At 55.2% G+C, this 16,870-nt stretch overlaps 1 protein-coding gene across 1 annotated transcript; it reads right to left on the bottom strand.

The window, feature by feature from the left end:
- Positions 1 to 7,319: 7,319 nt before the first annotated feature.
- Positions 7,320 to 16,197, bottom strand: LOC136486988 (cytochrome P450 704C1-like). Its single transcript, XM_066484093.1, has 5 exons — positions 15,848 to 16,197; positions 8,478 to 8,999; positions 8,040 to 8,375; positions 7,757 to 7,960; positions 7,320 to 7,647 (listed from the first exon to the last, which is right to left on the bottom strand). Exons 1-5 carry the CDS (start codon positions 16,175 to 16,177, stop codon positions 7,465 to 7,467), a joined length of 1,575 nt encoding a protein of 524 aa, XP_066340190.1. The 5' UTR covers positions 16,178 to 16,197; the 3' UTR covers positions 7,320 to 7,464.
- Positions 16,198 to 16,870: the final 673 nt, after the last annotated feature.

Genomic DNA, 16,870 nt, shown 5'->3' with positions numbered 1-16,870 from the left:
GTCGCCTCGTGTCGAACAGAGCTAGGGGAGAAAACGTAGATGAGCCCTAGTGGCCTTTGCCAGACCCGCTTAGAAGTAGATAAGGTCATCTCAACCTTCTCGTTCGATCCTAACCTTGAGCCATGCCCACAGAATCTCCACTGAGGGGAGGCCAGTGGGCCACCTGAGTCGGTCTCCAAAACTACTTAGGTATCTGGCGGGAGGTGGGTTAAGGAGCAATGGAATGCCACATGAGGGCTATGCCGACTCCGTTATGAACGATGGACCCAGATTCCACTCGGACATGCCCATTAGCGAGCTCACTGAGCATGACACTCGAGCCATCGAGGCAAGTGATGTTAGCTTAACCCCTCTAGTTACAAAAACCCTGGACAGGGTAACGATCACAAAGATGAGCTGACCCCTCGATCGGACCCCTACAACACGTGGGGGCTCAAGGGAAGTTGGACTCACAAAGAGACCAAATGCATGGTTGCATAATGATGGCTCAGATCTTAGGGAGGGGGTATGTACAAAAACTAAGAATGATGTTTCTAAAACAAAACAAAAAATGCTTTCTCGTACTAGTTTCGCTATCGTCTCCTCGATCTTTAGTGAAAACCAACCCTGGTAGTGGCAAGGGGTTGGGTCTCACTCAAGGGCTGATAAGGGTATATATATACACTTTCTAAAATAGTCGCTGTGCCCGACCCTTTCTCACGTTAAAAACCTAGAGGCAAGGTCGCTGTGCCCGATTCTAGGGAGAAAGACAACAAGGGAAACCGGAGACTTACTGTCCATGTCTGCCTAAAGCCTATGCACCTCATCGTGCTGCTAGATCACCTCAGCCTCTAGGTGCTAGACCTCTTCTTGGCGCCGACTGACCTCCACGGCATGCCTGGCAGACACACCCTCGGCTACAACCTTGAGGTCCCTCTCCCTCTAAAGCTAACCCTCGAGGTGGTCGACCCGCTACTAAGCGTCGACGCGCTCCTTGCGAGCTAGCTCAGTCCTCGTGCGGAGCTCCTCTATGGTCTAGAGCAAATTGTCCTGCTCCTTCCCTAACTCAAAGGTTGGCCACCTCCCGGGTGGTAGGGGCAAGCTCAGCCACCTCCTGACGGGCGGCAGTGAGCTGTGCAGCCATCCCCTCACTCCACCGCGTCTCCTCAGCAAGGAACTGGGACTTCTCCTAGCTCTAGACCATAAGGATCTATGAAGAAGACAAGACTTAGAGGTGTGGAAAGAGAACATGAGGGACAGAAGCACAGTCATATCATACCTGGCCAACTAGGGCGATAATGTCACACATCGAGCTCAGCATGGTGGTCAGGGCACGAATCGCATCCCCAACCTCCATGTGGATGCTCCCCCATTCCCACTCCTTTGCTGCTTCATCAAGGGCAGCCATCCGGACTAGAGACCGGGATGTCCCCATGCTGACCTCAAGCGGTGCCAAACTCTCTGGTGTTGGTAGCTCCTCTAGAGTAGCTCCTCTAGCGATAGAGGGGGCAGGTGACGTGGACATGGAGGCCTACCCTATCGCCAGATCCGTGAAGGATGTCTCAGGTGTGCCCCTTTCGTCTGCCCCACCGCAGACATGACCACCCGCATGGACGGTGGCTCTGGCCGTGCCTCCTCTACCTGCGACATTAAGGACATGACTGGCCGCGCCATGCCCGCCATGGGCGCCCCGAATGCGCCCTCCTCTGCCTGCTCTCCCATGGACATAGCCATTAGTTGCACCTCCTCGGTCGATGCCGTGGCTGCCACGATGCCACTCACGCCCTGCACCGACGCGGCGCCAGCCGACTCCTGAGCATTTGCCAAAGGAGAATCTTTTTCGGAGCAAGCCGCAAGAGAGCCCCACATCCTCTGACGCTGCAAGGGACATGGCAGTAAGTTCGTGACAAAAATTCGTTAGGACAAAAGGATAAAAAAACTATTGACTCACCTTGATGCCATGATACGAGGATGTTTTGGGGCCGGCTTGCCCGACCCCGGCTGCTCCTCATCGACACATTGCCGCTTCGAGCCTTCCCACAGCTCGAAGGGCTCGGATGAATCAAAACGGCCGCCTCCCGCTGACTCCGGAGGCACGCCGAGGGATCAGATGGAGCAGGGCAACCTATTTCCATAGGCTCCAAGGCCGCCATCAAAGGTCTAGATGGGGCGGCGTGTTTTGATTATGCTAGCTCTAGGGGCGCATCCTCCCCTTCCTACCTCGTGACATACCACGGGAAGGGCCCCGCCTACAACAAAGGCGGGTCCTCATCCCCGATGGCCAGATCATCCCACGGGATGGGCGACATGGAGCCCTCCTCCTCCTCCTCCTCTTCTTCTTCCTCTTCTTCTTCCTCCTCTTCTTCTAACAAGCCTTGACACCGCTTCCCTCGCTGTAGCTTCGCTCGCTACTTCGACCTCTATTTCTTCTCCTCAACATCATTTTTCTTCTTCTGTTGTTCATCCGCGGCACGGTTTGCCGCCCTCATGGCTGCATGCTCTGGTAATGGTGCGACAGTCTCAGAAGGCTAACCCTGCCAGCAACTCGATGAAGCCCGCATCCGGCTACATCTCGGGATGCCCCAAGATCAAGAACATGACATCGGTCTCCCCCATGGCCTCCTTGATGTGCTGCGCAACCTCGCTGTCCTAGAGCAGCACCTGGGTGAGCGTCGTCCCGATGAGCTACGCATCGGGCATCATCCCGTACAGTGGGAGAACGCACGCCATCAGGGGCTCCACCCTCCTCGTGTGATACCCCCTGATGACGTCGGCCCCACAGAGGCTATGGGTCTTTAAGAATGAGAGGGCCTTGAGGACATCGTGCATCCTCTTCTTCTCCTTGACGGGTGGCCCCCACAGCCATGACGGCGGGTACCTCTTCGATCAGACGTCTAGAGAAGATCGGCAAGGGAGCGATAGGGTCGTTCTTCAGGTAGAACCAATACGAGTGCCACCCCTTGTTGGATCTAGAGAGTTGGCAGGGCATGTACTCGGCCGCCCACTGCCCCCAGAGGTGGATGCCTGCGCATCTCATCGGCACCGAGGTCTCCCGACCTCTCTCCTTCTTGATCAAGGAGACGGAGAAGAAATATCTCCACAGCTCGAAGTGGGGCTCGATCCCTAGGTACCCCTCACACATCGCGATGAAGGCTGCGATGTGCTGGATCCTATTGGGGTTCAAGTGCTGCAGCTCGATCTAATTGTGGTGCAATAGACCCTAGAAGAATGGGTGGGGAGGAACCGCGAGTCCACGCTCATGGAAGAGTGTGAAGGAGACGACATAGCCGTCGGGCAGCACCGGCGCATCCTCACGGCCGGGCACAAGCCATTCCACCACATCGGTCCTCCCACAGAGAAGACCATGCTTGACGAGGCCCTCCATGCGTGCATAGGTAACATCAGAGCGGTACCATGAATCCATGGAGGATGGAGGTGGCTACGGAGAAGCAAAGGCGGCGGCGGAGGAGCGGAAGCTACAGATCTAGGGCTTCGGCGGTGGATTGGCAAGCATGGCAGATCCGAACAATGGTGGCGGAGAAACATAGAAGGTAAGGCTGTAGTTTTGGTGTGTAGGAATGCGAAGGGGGAGGCCGCTATTTATAGGGCGGAGTGGGGTGAGAAGGCAAACCATCCACCTAGATTCACGTGCCCACTATGCCGCGTCACGTCACCTCCCTCCGAAGATCGCGCGCACGCTATCTCTAGCCGCGCCCTCGAAGGATACGCTGGATGACGGTTGACCCGTTCAATAGGCTAAGAACCATCATAGATAAGAGGGGATATAGAGCGGAAAACGCTCCTATGACCCATTTAGGCCTAGGAATTTGAAGGCTGGCCCTCCAATGGATTCACAGTCACTCTGGGGTGCCCTTAGAGTGAGGAGTAGGAAGGGATGGGCCCACTAGCGGCTAGTACCTAGGTGCACAAGCGCCGTGGGCATCCCCTCCCATGTTTGAATCTTGGTCGGTTCCCAGTCCATAGTTTTTCCTAAAAGAAAGGCAACGAGCCCTCGGGACCGATCGAACGGACCCGAGAACTATATGGATTTGCCACTGAGAATCTAGAGTCGGTAACCAGCTGACCTATGCCGGACCCCCGTGAACGGAAAGCTAGGCCCCCACTTGGACTAGCCCATTAACAGCTCAATGAGCACCGTGTTTCGTCCATCAAGGAAAAACGTGGCACGGCTCGACCCCTCCGTTTTATCGAAAAATGCTTGAGGGACGACGATCACAAAGACGAGCCGACCCTCGACCGGACCCCTGCTATGTATGGGGGCTCGAGGAAAGTTAGACTCGCAAGGAGACCAAACGCGCGGTCGTAGTACGACGGTGGACCGATCAGATCCTAGGGGATCAGAATCAAGAAAAATCTTTCCGATCGGATCCAAGGCCCTCAGAGTCCTCCCATCTGGAAAAGCCCCCAAAGGAGTATTCTACTCCTCCGCAGGCTCAGGGGCTACTGTCGGGTATCGATATTAGGGATACCCAAAGCAAGGAAGTTAGCGCCCACGCTGATTTTCCTGGATGGAGCAAGACGTATTAAAAGGTCTCACCCGACCCCAAGGCCGTGGGCTCTGGCTCTCCCGACCTCAAGGCCACAGGGGTCTCGCCCAACCCCTTGGGTGTGGGCTTCGCCTTGCCCGACCTCGAGGCCGTGGGGGTCTCATTCAAGGTCGTGGACTCCGTCTTGCCCAACCCCTTGGGTGCAGCCTCCGTCTCTCCCGACCCCTTGGGTTCGTGCTCCGTCTCACCCGATTCTTGGGTTCATGCTCCATCTCGCCCGACCCTTTGGTTCGGGCTTCGTCTCGCCCGACCCCTTGGGTTCGTGCTCTGTCTCGCTCGACCCTTTGGTTCAGGCTTTGTCTCGCCCGACCCCTCCGGTGCGGGCTCCGTTTCGCCCAACCCCAAGGACGCAGGTTTGGTCTCATCCGACGGGGACCCATACCGCCGCCAACCACTCTAGGTCCAAGCGTATAGGCCTGGGTTAAAACTCTAACACCAGGGAAGAGACTGGCACGCGTCGATGTAACCTGTGGCCATGATGGGCCATTCCTGAGGATTCACATCAAGAACAGTGTCGGGCGGGCCGGTGCTGTTCTGCCTAACCCTCGTACGAACGCTGACATGCGCGTCAGTTCACTACGACATCTGTCGGGACGGAATGGAACGCCATGACCGGTAGATGACGCCTGCGCATGGCGCTAGTGATGAACAGGGCCGCGACGTGGAGCCGTCCCTGTTGACGTCTACAGGATCGGCGGGACCCGCATGAAGGAGAAGAAGGACCCGGCGATCCTGGAGGCTTTCTTCTCTCTCGTTCTTCTCCTTTTCCTATGTGGTAACCTGCGCTTTCCCTTTCCCTATAAAAGGGGAAGCAGGGCGTCCCATAAAGGGGCTCGAACCATGAGATAAAAACATAAGAGCACGACACGAGCACATGGCTGAGCGGCAATCGAGCTCTCAGCATCCGTTCACTCCTTCCACCAAAGATTTGGGATCCTCTCCCTCTCTTGCCTGTTTGTAACCCCTATTGCAAACCGAGTGCCGGTAACACGAGCAGCAGCGAACTGGATGTAGGGACGTTTCGTTCGAACTAGTATAAACTCTTGTGTCCTCCGAGCACACCATCCAAACTAGACGCGCAAATATAAATTTATTCGTCGGTGGTCCAAAAACACCGACAGTATATGTCTAGTGGCTCTGAACATCTCACAAGTTGCGTAAGGAGTGATGAAAAGGGACTGAACCAGAGGTTGTTAAAGTACAAGAGGAATCTATTTCCATATTCCAACAGATCCCCATATAGGAAGGTGTGGTATCTTTGCTGGTGTAATTGAAGAGATCCATCAGATCTGGAAACATAAAGAGGTTGTTAAAGTAATTACAAACCAAAATGCAGAACCAAGCCTGCCAAATGATGTACACAGCAAATCAATTACTTTTACCATGGAAAAACTATTGGCACCTAGAAAAATATCAATTTAGTCACCTCCTAAGAAAAAGAGAAGCACTGCACAGATCGATTGGGGTACAACAATGAGGTGTAAGAATCAGCATATAACATTCATCCGTAACTGGAGCAACTGCAGGGGATCGATGGTGAACCAACCGCTGAGCCTCTCCTGTCGCCGGCTGCTCCAATCTCTGTGGACCTGTCTGCCTCACCTGGTCTTGGGCCACAAATGGGCTCGCCTCAACCTGTGCTCCACCAGGACACCAGCCCAAGTGGGGCTCAGCTGCTGAATACTGATGCGCAGCCCACCCCGGAAGACAACAGCGAAGTGCCTGTATGCGTTGCCGGATCGTCTACAGTGTCTCTGCAGAACGTTTCCACGCCGCCGCCGGCCAAAATGTCCGTGCCGGAGTTCGTCGACGCTACGAAGCCTGTATCGGACACGGCCGGTGCCTTGGACCCGAGTACTACGCCAGCCCATGTCGCCCCTCCAGCGGCAGCACATGGTTCACCAACAGTGCAGCCTGTGTCCGTACAGGACATCATCGCCGGCCTCAAGGTGCCACTCATTCAGTCGCCGCCGCGCCTGCGTGACTCACGCGGGGATGAGAACCTCGTGGCGCGCCGCAGTGATAGGCTCGCTGCCATGTCAGTGTTCCGCGACCCAAAGCCAGAGAACCAGGCGAAGAGGGTCATGCTCGGCCGTCGTCGAGCTGCTCCGCGGTCGTCTCCGGTGACGCCTGACGCGTCCATCGCGACACGCTTCCACGACACATTCCAGGAGCCGCTGTCTTCCTCCAAGCGAGCTGCGATGCGGGAGCTCTTCCCCATGGCTGGTGCTCGCAAGAGGCGGGTGCGGACACAGACGTCTTGAGCACGAGTCGCTCTTTGTAGCAAGCTCTTCAGTCGCACATTTAGTTTCTTAGTTAGTTACAACTACATGTGTTCCACCGTCTTATACACACTAGTTATTGGGTCGAATCCAACATTACTCTTATTCCCTATAATCTATTAATTTCAAGTGAGTTGGGGCACACTCAAGGTTCATGCACCGCTCCTGTGACGCAAGAAGGTTTCAAGAAATGTCTCGATCCGGTGCCATCCGTCAAATCGGCCATGTACGACCATTTTTGACACAAGTAGCTGTCCGAGACGACTCCAATGCCCATCGTCTAGACCAGGATGTCACGTTAGTCATTCGTCGGCACTAGCTTGACAGGGAATCCGGGGAATCCGTGAGCGCCAATGCCCAAAACGTGCTCTCAAGGACGACGATCAACTGAGATTCAGGTGACAAGTCCGATATTTTCAGACATGGGCGCATGGCGAACACCGACCTCTGCTCACCGCGACACCGACTGCGATTCAATTAGCGGCGCAACTTATTCCATGGCATGTTTATTACGTATTTCCCAACAAGACGCAGTACACAAAGTGGTTGCCAATGTACAAGGGAGTCAAGGACCTGTCGCTCGCGTAGCTGCAGGCACCGGCGGCTACGTGCCCACTGCTGGCCAGGCGACAACCTCATCTCGCCGTCGCTGTCAGATGCAGACCCTCGTCGATGTGGAGCGTGATCATGGTCCGGTAGTTGACGGTCGCCTTCTCACCGTCGCGCAGGCGGAACACGAAGAAGCGGAGGAGCACGGCCGCGAAGACCTTCATCTGCCGGTACGCGAACTCCTTTCCCAGGCATATCCTCGGACCAGCCTGTGGAAGACGCATAATTTAAGGATGTCGTGAGACTAGTTCAGTCAGAACATACACGGTCTGCATGGTTGCAATGGCGTTTGATTGAGAAACTGCAGTCATATCGTACCTGGAACGCTGTGAATTTGAAGGGGCTTTCCTGCTGGAATTCGCCATTTTGATCCAGCCACCGTTCCGGCCGGAAGACCTCAGCGTCTTTGCCCCAGAGGTACTCCATCCGGCCCATGGCGTAGGGGACGTAGAACACGATGTCTCCCTTGCTGACGCTAGAACCGTCAGGCAAGACATCGTCTCCAAAGCACTGCTTGTTATCCTGAACGTACCATCAATAGCATGGTCAGCACCTGCCACATTCTCAGTGACTACCGAAGACATGAACTACTCCTACTCACCAGAGGAACCGACGGGTACAGTCTGAGCGTCTCGGTCAGGGCGGCGTGCAGGTAGTGCATCTTGTTCAGGGCCTCGTCGGTCAGGCTCTGCGTGAACTCATCCACGGTTGCCGTCTCGCTGGCGCTGGTCACCTTTGCGGCCTCTTGACAGATCTTCTCCTGGATTTCCGGGTGCTTGCACGCCATGTAGAAGAACCAGGCAAGTGCCCCCGCCGTCGTGTCCTTGCCGGCGATGACAATGTTTAGTATGATGTCCCTCAAGTACTTGTAGTCCACCGTCCCGGTTTCGTTCGTCGCCGTTCGGATGAACCTGGACAGCATGTCTTGCCTCGAATCCTACATCGCGCAATCGAGGGATGGATGTGTCAGTTCATTCAGAGTGCAGCGCGTTCGACAGAAACGGGTGGACGGAGCTGTTGCAGAGCAGCAGGTACTCACAGGGACAGCGTCGTCCTCGGTCGCCTTGCTGTCAGAGAGCTCCTGGGCCCTGTCGCGGATGCACTTGTACACGAACTCGTCGACGACCTTGCCCCGCTGCCTGAGCTTGGCCTCGGAGCCGACGCCGAGGAACCTCTGCGCCTTCCAGAACGCGTTGACGTAGCGGAGCAGCGTGAACTCGCTGGCGTCGTCGAACGCCGCGGCGAAGCGGCTCCCTTCCCCCGATCCGCCTCCCAGCAGCGTGTCGAGGTCCAGGCCGAAGGCGATGGTGAAGATGGAGTCCATGGTCGCCCGGAGCGCGAGGCCCTGGAACTCCATGGGCTGCCCCGACGCGGCGTTGCCCGAGACGATGCCGGCCAGCCTGGCGGCGTTCCGCTTGAAGACGGCGCAGCTGAAGTCGCGTAGCGCCCTCGTGGAGAAGTCGTAGCTGGCGATCTTCCGCTGTTGCCTCCACTTGTCGCCGTCCACGGCGAAGATGCCGTCGCCGAGCAGGTCAGACGTGTTCTCGTAGTTGAAGGTGCCCTGCACGGTTCAGACGAAGCGCACATCATCATCTGCCGGAAACACAAGGAAATTCGGAAACTGACTAGACTAGATAGCTTGCTATAGAATCGGAAGGCCCATTAAAGGTTCATACGAAAAAGACATGCTTTATGGAGGCCCATTCATTGTCAAAACCAGAAAGGTTCTCTTCCATCCCTTTGCGTGGATCGGGATTCAGAGGCTCGTTACAGTGGGCGACACAAAATGGACAGCAGCCAAAAACTGACTGACTTATTAAAAAAAATCATTAAAATAAAATATCAGCTGAGGTGACTGCTTTGAGAAGGACGCCATCACCTGTTTGTTTGATCGTATCAGCCATGTTTATTAATCATGATATAATATTTTTCTATCTGTCTTATAAGCCAGAGAAACGATCCCGCGAATCGGCCGTTGGAAGCTGCGTGGCCAACTTGGATTGGGACATTGGGTTGGATTAGGGATGCTAACTTGGTCCTAAATGTCAAAGTACCTCTCCCGTGAGGTTCTTGTGTGCTTCCTGACTCCTCAAGGCACACATCGCAATGCGGACAGTTCTAGTATATATCGAACACCGATGAAGCTCGGTTCGGCCAGCTATAAGGTTTTGGCGTATATACGACGTAGCGTATGGTGGAGGACTGGAGGGTAGCATGACTTTCTTGCTTTAACTAACCTGACGTCTGGCCCTTTTGCTCTAGACTCTACTCCTTGTTGGTTCACAGGATCACCGGCTCACGTGAATAAACAATTCATCAGTCTTGTCGAGCACCCGCTAGTGTTGCCGAGCACCCACTAGCCATGCCGACCACGAACAAGCGTTGTCCGTCCCACACACTATGGCTGGAGCTAAAAGAAAAAGGGAGAACAGAGCATGCACGTCCAATACAAGACACCAGCGTTGGCCGAAGCCCTGTCTGTGAGATGGCAAATCTGAACTCTCTGTACTGAGTTACCGTGGTAGTCTATTTATACAACTCTATCTATCCAGTCCTATTACAGCCCACATGCTGTAACAGTAACCAGATAACATTCAAGGCTGCCTCTACGCCAGCCACTGCATGGCTACAGTGCTGCAGGTGAGCCGTGCGGCGCCTGCACCTGCAGTGGCTACATTATCACAGCAGGGGGTCTTTCGGCGTCGTCTTCCCTTGCTGTGTTCACACAAGGAAAACAATAGTTTGTTCTAACAATCTTCTCCTAAACCTACTGCTATCCCTTGTACCCCCTTCATGTCGATTATCTCCTTCAGCTCCGTGATTCGAAGATGTCCGAGCGGCTTGGTGAGGACGTCTACGAGTTGTCGACCAGTTTCGACGAACTCGATGACGATCTACCCTCCATCGACACAGTCTCTAAGGAAGTAAAACTTCACGTCGATGTGTTTGCTCCGGTCGTGCAGAACCGGAATCTTCGCGAGGGCGATGGCGGGCTGGTTGTCCACCATCAGTGCTGGTGGGTGAGCTTCTATGTTGGTTAGCTCACCCAGCAGCCGGCGTAGCCACACAACTTGGCACGCTGCTGTGGCCGCGCGCTACGTACTCTGCCTCACACGTAGATAGCACCACCACCTTCTGTTTTAGTGACAGCCATGAAATTGGGGTCGACCCGAGGAAGACGAGCATGTCAGAGGTGCTCCGTCGTCCGTCGATGTCCCTCGCCATGTCTGCATCGCTGAGCACAGTGAGCTATAGCCTACTCTCGCCGGTCTTTGGAAAGATGATCCCATGATCCACCGTCCCCTTGACGTAGCGCAGTAGCCGCTTCACCGTAGTCCAGTGATCCTCTCTAGGATCCTCCATGAAGCGACTGACGTAGCCCACGGCGAACGCAATGTTCGGCCTCATGTGGACTAGGTAGCGCAGACCGCCGACGATGCTCCGGTAGAGTGTCGCATCCACCTTCGCTGCGGTGCTAGCCTTCGTCAACTTCAGCCGCTCCTCCATTGGAGTCACGCATGGCTTGCACTCAGCCATGGCGCTCCTCTCCAACAGCTTGGAGGCATACGTGCTCTGACCGAGCGTGAGTTCCTCCTTCCCCTGTCTCACCTCGATGCCGAGGTAGTAGGAGAGTGCGTCGAGATCGCTCATTCAAAAATGAGCTGCCATCTCACGCTTGAAGCTATTGAGTTCCTGCTTCCCCTGTCTCACTCGATGCCGAGGTAGTAGGAGAGTGCGTCGAGATCGCTCATTCGAAAATGAGCTGCCATCTCATGCTTGAAGCTGTTGATATCCTTCCGTGCGTGTGCCGGTGACGATTAAGTCATCCACATACATGTCGACGACGAGCTCCTCCTTCCCCCGTCGCCGTGTGTAGAACGCATGCTCGGTTGCGCACCTTTGAAACCCAAGCTTGCCCAACGTGGCGTCAAGCTTGGTGTTCCATGCTCGGGGGGCCTACCGCAGCCCGTAGAGCGCCTTGCGCAGTCGGAGCACCCTGTGCTCCTCTCCCTTGGTGGCGAAACCTGGGGGTTTCCTGACGAAGACCGTTTCTACCAGTTCGCCATTGAGGAAGGCCGATTTAACGTCCAAGTGATGGACGCGCCAGTCCATTGCTGCTACCAAGGCTAGTAGCAAATGAACAGACACCATGCGTGCTACTGGCGCAAAGACCTCCTCAAAGTCTATGCCCTCGCGCTGAACAAAGCCTCGGACAACGAGGCACGCTTTGTGCTTGACAATGGTGCTGAGCTCGTCCCGCTTGACTTTGTACACCCACTTTAGGTTGATCGGACAGCATCTTGGAGGTGGATTGACGAGTTACCAAGTCTCATTTTCCTCGATCGCCTTCATCTCCTCTAGCATCGCCCGTCACCAGTTTACATCACGCTCGGCTAGAGCGAATATGGGTGGTTCCTCTGCACTGACGAGTAGTAGCTCTGTGCCATTGAGCAGCCTGCCCACCAGACCTGAGGGACCTGTGCCACCGATGATGTCGTCCAGCCTGCGGAACCGCACCCCCTCACCTTCATGGAAGGCATCCACGAACTCAGTAATGTGACTTGGAGGTGAGGTGAACTCGATCGGCGTCGATGGAGTTCCCTGTTCCGCCGGAGTGCTTGGCACAACACCTTGAGTGGTTGGTACTACTTCTGGACAGCTTGTCATAACTCCTATAGTGTTTGGCCACACTATAGGAGTGTCCAGCCTCAATCTTGGAGTGGTTGGCACCACTACAAGACATCTTAGCTCCACCACGGGAGTGCTCAGCACCTGTCCTAGAGTGGTCGCCACCACTGCAGAACCTCCCGGCACCACTCCTGGCGTGCTCGGCATCTCTCCAAGAGTGCTCGGCCCTCCTCCCGGAGTGCTCGGCATCCCTCCCGAAGTGCTCGACACTACCCCAGGAGTGCTCGATTCTACCGCTGGAGTGCTCAACACTCCTCCCGGAGTGCTCGACACCTCTTCCCAGCGTCTCCACCACTGTGGATGACCAAGTGCTCGACGACGAAGGTGCTGGTGAAGCCGCCAGCTTCTCCCATGCTCGGACTGCTCCAGTCCCAAGCCGCCTCCTCATCGAACACAACGTCACGCGAGAGAAGCACCTTGTCTCCACGTGGGTCATAGAGCCGGTACGCCTTGGTACCCTCCGCGTAGCCCAGGAACACCATGGGTGTGCTCCTGTCCTCCATGTTGGTAAGGTTTGGCTTTGTCTTCCTGACGTGGCCGATGCAGCCGAATGTCCGAAGGAAGGACACGCTCGGCTTGTATCCATACCAAGCTTCGAACGACGTCTTGCCTATCAAGGCCTTGGTCAGAGCGCTGCTGAGGATGAACACCACCGTGGTCATCGCCTCTCCCTAGAACCTTGCTGGCATGCCTTTGGCCTTCATCATGGATCGAGCCATGCCGACCACCGTCTGGTTCTGGCTCTCCACCACGCCATTCTATTATGGCGAGTATGGCGTGGTGTGGTGTTGCCCCACACTCTGATCCACGTAGTACGCAACAAACTCTACCGAAGTGAATTCGCCGCCGCGATCAGTCCTCAGCATGAGAAACTTCTTGCCGCTCTCGGCCTCCACGCGCGTCTTGAACTTTTTGATCGCCGCCGCCGCTTCATCCTTGCTCATCAGGAGTTGAAGCCACATGTAGCGACTGCAATCATCCATGAGCAGGAGGAAGTATCGCCGACCACCGTTTGTAGCAGGCGTGATTGGCCCGCAGAGGTCACCATGAATGAGCTCGAGAGCATCCTTCGCGCGATACTTGGCCGCCTTTGGAAAATGTAGCCTCCTCTGCTTCCCGGCCAGGCAGCTGTCACACAGCTCGCCTCCGTGCTTGATGTGGGGTAGCCCTCGAACCATCTTCTCCAGCCGACCAAGCGCGTTGAAGCTGAGATGTCTGAACCGGGCATGCCACATCCACTGTTCCTCGGAGTGTCTTGCCGCCAGGCACACCGGCTGCTCTACCTTTAGGTCGAGAAGGTACAACCAATTCAGAGACCTCTTCACCTTGGCAAGAAGTCGCTGCTCCCGGTCCCTGATCCTAAGGACTCCGTCCTTGATCAGTACCTCGCTACCGCGCTCATCTAGCTGACCAATGCTGGAACGCAGCTGTGGGATGTAGTATACATTCATTAGCGCGCTGTGCTCCCCATTCTGGCTCCTAAAGATGATGGTGCCACGCCCTTGGATTGCCACTCTTGAGCCATCACCAAACTTCACTGTACCGGTAACATCGTCGTTGAGCTCAGAGAAGGATGCCTTGGAGCCCGTCATGTGGTTGCTGGCACCAGAGTCTAGATACCACCGCTGCTCCTGGTCGGTGCCCACACGTCCGAGGTGAATTTGGGCACGTGGTTCGTCGAGGTTGACGGTCTTCAGGGCCTTCCTAGGTCCTTCCACCGTCATTGCCTCTTCCTTCTCCTTGGCCTCGACATCGTGCAGTGCACAGAACGTCGTCATCAGGATAGTGGCCTCATCCTCATCATCGGCTTGTGCCAGGTGAGCCTAAGCCTTCTTCTCCTGCTTGCCATTTGGGCACTCCCGTGCCCAATGGCCCATATTCCCGCAGTGCCGACAGGTGTTGGGGTCGACCTGCTTCTTCTTCTCCGAAGAAGCCTTGCCACGACGCTTGCCATCGCCACCGTGGCTGGAGGAGGCTGCCTTCCCAGAGTTCCTCTGAGCAGCCCACTCCTCTTCCGTCGGCAGCAGTTTGCCGCTGTCCTTCGTTGTTGTCGCTTGCTCTAGTTGCTCGTCCACCGCCCACAGATAGCCTATCACATCCTCAATGGTGAGGGTGGACAAGTCCAGCATCGTCTCTATGGAGAGAGCGATCTAGATGTACTTTGCCAGCACGGAGTGAAGGTACTTGGAGACCGCCTCCTCTTCATCGATGGTGACGCCATGGCTCTTCAGCTTGTTGATGAGCATTTGCAGGCGGAGGGAAGTCCTCCACCATTTCACCATCCTTGAACTTGAGGTTAGCGTACTCTTGCTTTAGAAGTTGGGCCGTCGCCATCTTTGCGCGGTCGGAACCGACGCGCATCGCCGCAATAGCCTCCCACGCCTCTTTAGCCGAGCTCTTCGCCCCCAACGGCTCCCTATACTCTGCCGGTATAGCAGCGAGAATAGCCTCCAGCACTGACATGTCATATTCTTCATTGTCGGTGCCCTTGTCAACAACATTCCAGAGCCGTCGGGCTCTGAGCTTGACCTTTATGGTCACCGACCACTCTCCATAGTTGGTGCGAGTCAGCGTCGGCCAACTGGTGCCGCTGATGTTCCGCACCGTGCGAACAACGACCTCCGGTCGTGGCTGGGCAGCCACAGCAGTGCCACTGCTGTCGCCCATCTCCGAACCGCCCATCATCGCCAGCGGTTAGTCTGGCGACGACGCTTGTACGGCTCTGATACCACTTGTTGGCCCACAGGATCACCGGCTCAGGTGAGTGAACCAATTACCAGTCTTGCCGAGCACCCGCTAGTGTTTCCGAGCACCCACTAGCCGTGCCGACCACGAACAAGCGTTGTCCGTCCCATGCACTATGGCTAGAGCTAAAAGAAGAAGGGAGAACAGAGCATGCACGCACAATACAAGACACCAGCTTTGACCGAAGCCCTGTCTGTGAGATGACAAATCTGAACTCTCTTTACTAAGTTGCCGTGGTAGTTTATTTATACAACTCTATCTATCTAGTCCTAGTACAACCCATATGTTGTAACAGTAACCAGATAACATACATGGCTGACTCTGCGCCGGCCACTGCATGGCTACAGTGTTGCAGGTGAGCCGTGCGGCGCCTGCACCTGCACCTGCAGTGCTACAGTATCACAACAGAGATCCTTTCGGCGCTGCCTTCCCTTGCTGTTTTCACACAAGAAAAACAGTAGTTTATTCTAACACTCCTTGCCATTGATTATTTCCCACTCGCATAAAAGGAATGAATCGAGGGTATTTACTTGCATTTCCTTTGTTTCCTCAAGTTTGAACACATTTTTGGATAGGGAAGTAGGCCAAGAGACTAGAGACCGCATCTGGTTAACTACTTTAGGAGTGCCAGTTCCAGGCTAGAGAAAAGATAGGCTGAAGCTGTGGAAAAGAATTGAAGAGAGGATCCGTATCCCTAATCAAAGAGAGAACAATACCCATTTCAAAACATTTCTAACGGATTTCTTGGTTCGGACTGGCACCCCAACCCAATCTTGTGATGCCGCTCAGCCTCCACAAGTTGCTCAAGACTTCAAGAGCGACGTCGGAAGAAAGGCCAGCGACGGAGAGGGAGCGGGTGTCTTCCTAGTAGCTAGGCGAAGTTCTAGCCCCTCGGCCAGATTTGCAGCGCACAAAAGTAACATGCAAACAGAGAAGCATATACTACTAGCTTAATAAGCTTATCACTGTGCTCACCTTGCCGTAGTTGGCGAAGTTGGTCCTGAGGACGTGCTCCACCACGGCGGGGTCGCACGTGTATATCTGTCGCCGGCCGGCCGGCACCAGTAGCTGGAAGGTCTTGCGCTGGCGGAACAGGTCCGTGTGGTAGTCGTGCAGCCGCCGGACGTGGTACAGCTGGTGGAACACCGTGCCCGCCACGGGCGCGTACCTCTTCGGTTGCTTGCCGTTGCCGCCACCACCGCGCTGCCCGCGGCGGCCGACGAGCAGCAGGTAGTACGAGCAGATCGCGAGAAGCGCGACGCTGGCGGCGGCCACAGCCGTGGAGCAGTAGTCTTGTGCTCCCATGGCTGCTAGAGGCTACAGAGTTTGGGTTGGCGGCTCTTGCGGGGCAGCTGTAGTACTTGCAGGATGGTCGTTTATATAGGCGTGCGTGATGGACTCTCTCACTCGTCGTCAACTCGTCACTCCAAGAATATATTATCGTTACTGTTGCCGGGGGGGGGGGGGGGGGGGGGGGGGGGGTGACGTAGAGAATTTGGGATGGCTTCGAAGAATTTGCAAGATGGTCGTTATATAGCCGTGATGGCCTCTCTCACTCTCACTCATCGTCAAACCGTCATGGAAGAACAATTATCGTTACCCCCACCCACCTCCCAACCCCCAAAGAAAACAAAACGCATTTTGAACTTGATTGTCTCCCGTACATTGTTAGACAATTTGGCGCATAGCCATGCACAGATATCGCCGGCCGAGTAAAGTTACATTCAAGGTGAAATCTTGATTCTGTCAGCAACGGTACAAGGTAGGATGGCGACCGACTTGGGTTATCGCTTATTGGTGTGTGCGTGACACATTTTCCTTTGATTTTTTCGATAGCTTCGTGCAGCGGCGGATCCCCTAAAAATTTTAGGAGGTTGAACAAAAGTGCGACAACAACATACCTCCGACTACTGCTTGATCTTAAATTTCAGCATCACCTACACTACAGAACTTTACCTAAAAATTCATGGGCGTTCAGGCGATTCCACTGCTCCGGTA

Source organism: Miscanthus floridulus, chromosome 1 (assembly GCF_019320115.1).
Source record: "Miscanthus floridulus cultivar M001 chromosome 1, ASM1932011v1, whole genome shotgun sequence".
NCBI lineage: Eukaryota > Viridiplantae > Streptophyta > Magnoliopsida > Poales > Poaceae > Miscanthus > Miscanthus floridulus.
The sequence above is the reverse complement of the archived record's forward strand: the minus strand, read 5'-3'. Positions and strand labels throughout refer to the sequence as shown.

Bases quoted from the DNA above. Each gene is read 5' to 3' on its own strand.
- LOC136486988 (XM_066484093.1), bottom strand. From the start codon at position 16,177: ATGGGAGCACAAGACTACTGCTCCACGGCTGTGGCCGCCGCCAGCGTC. The intron at 9,000-15,847 runs GTGAGCACAGTG...TGAACCGTGCAG, and splicing joins ACTTCGCCAACTACGGCAAG to GGCACCTTCAACTACGAGAA. The intron at 7,961-8,039 runs GTGAGTAGGAGT...TGGTACGTTCAG, and splicing joins TGTACCCGTCGGTTCCTCTG to GATAACAAGCAGTGCTTTGG.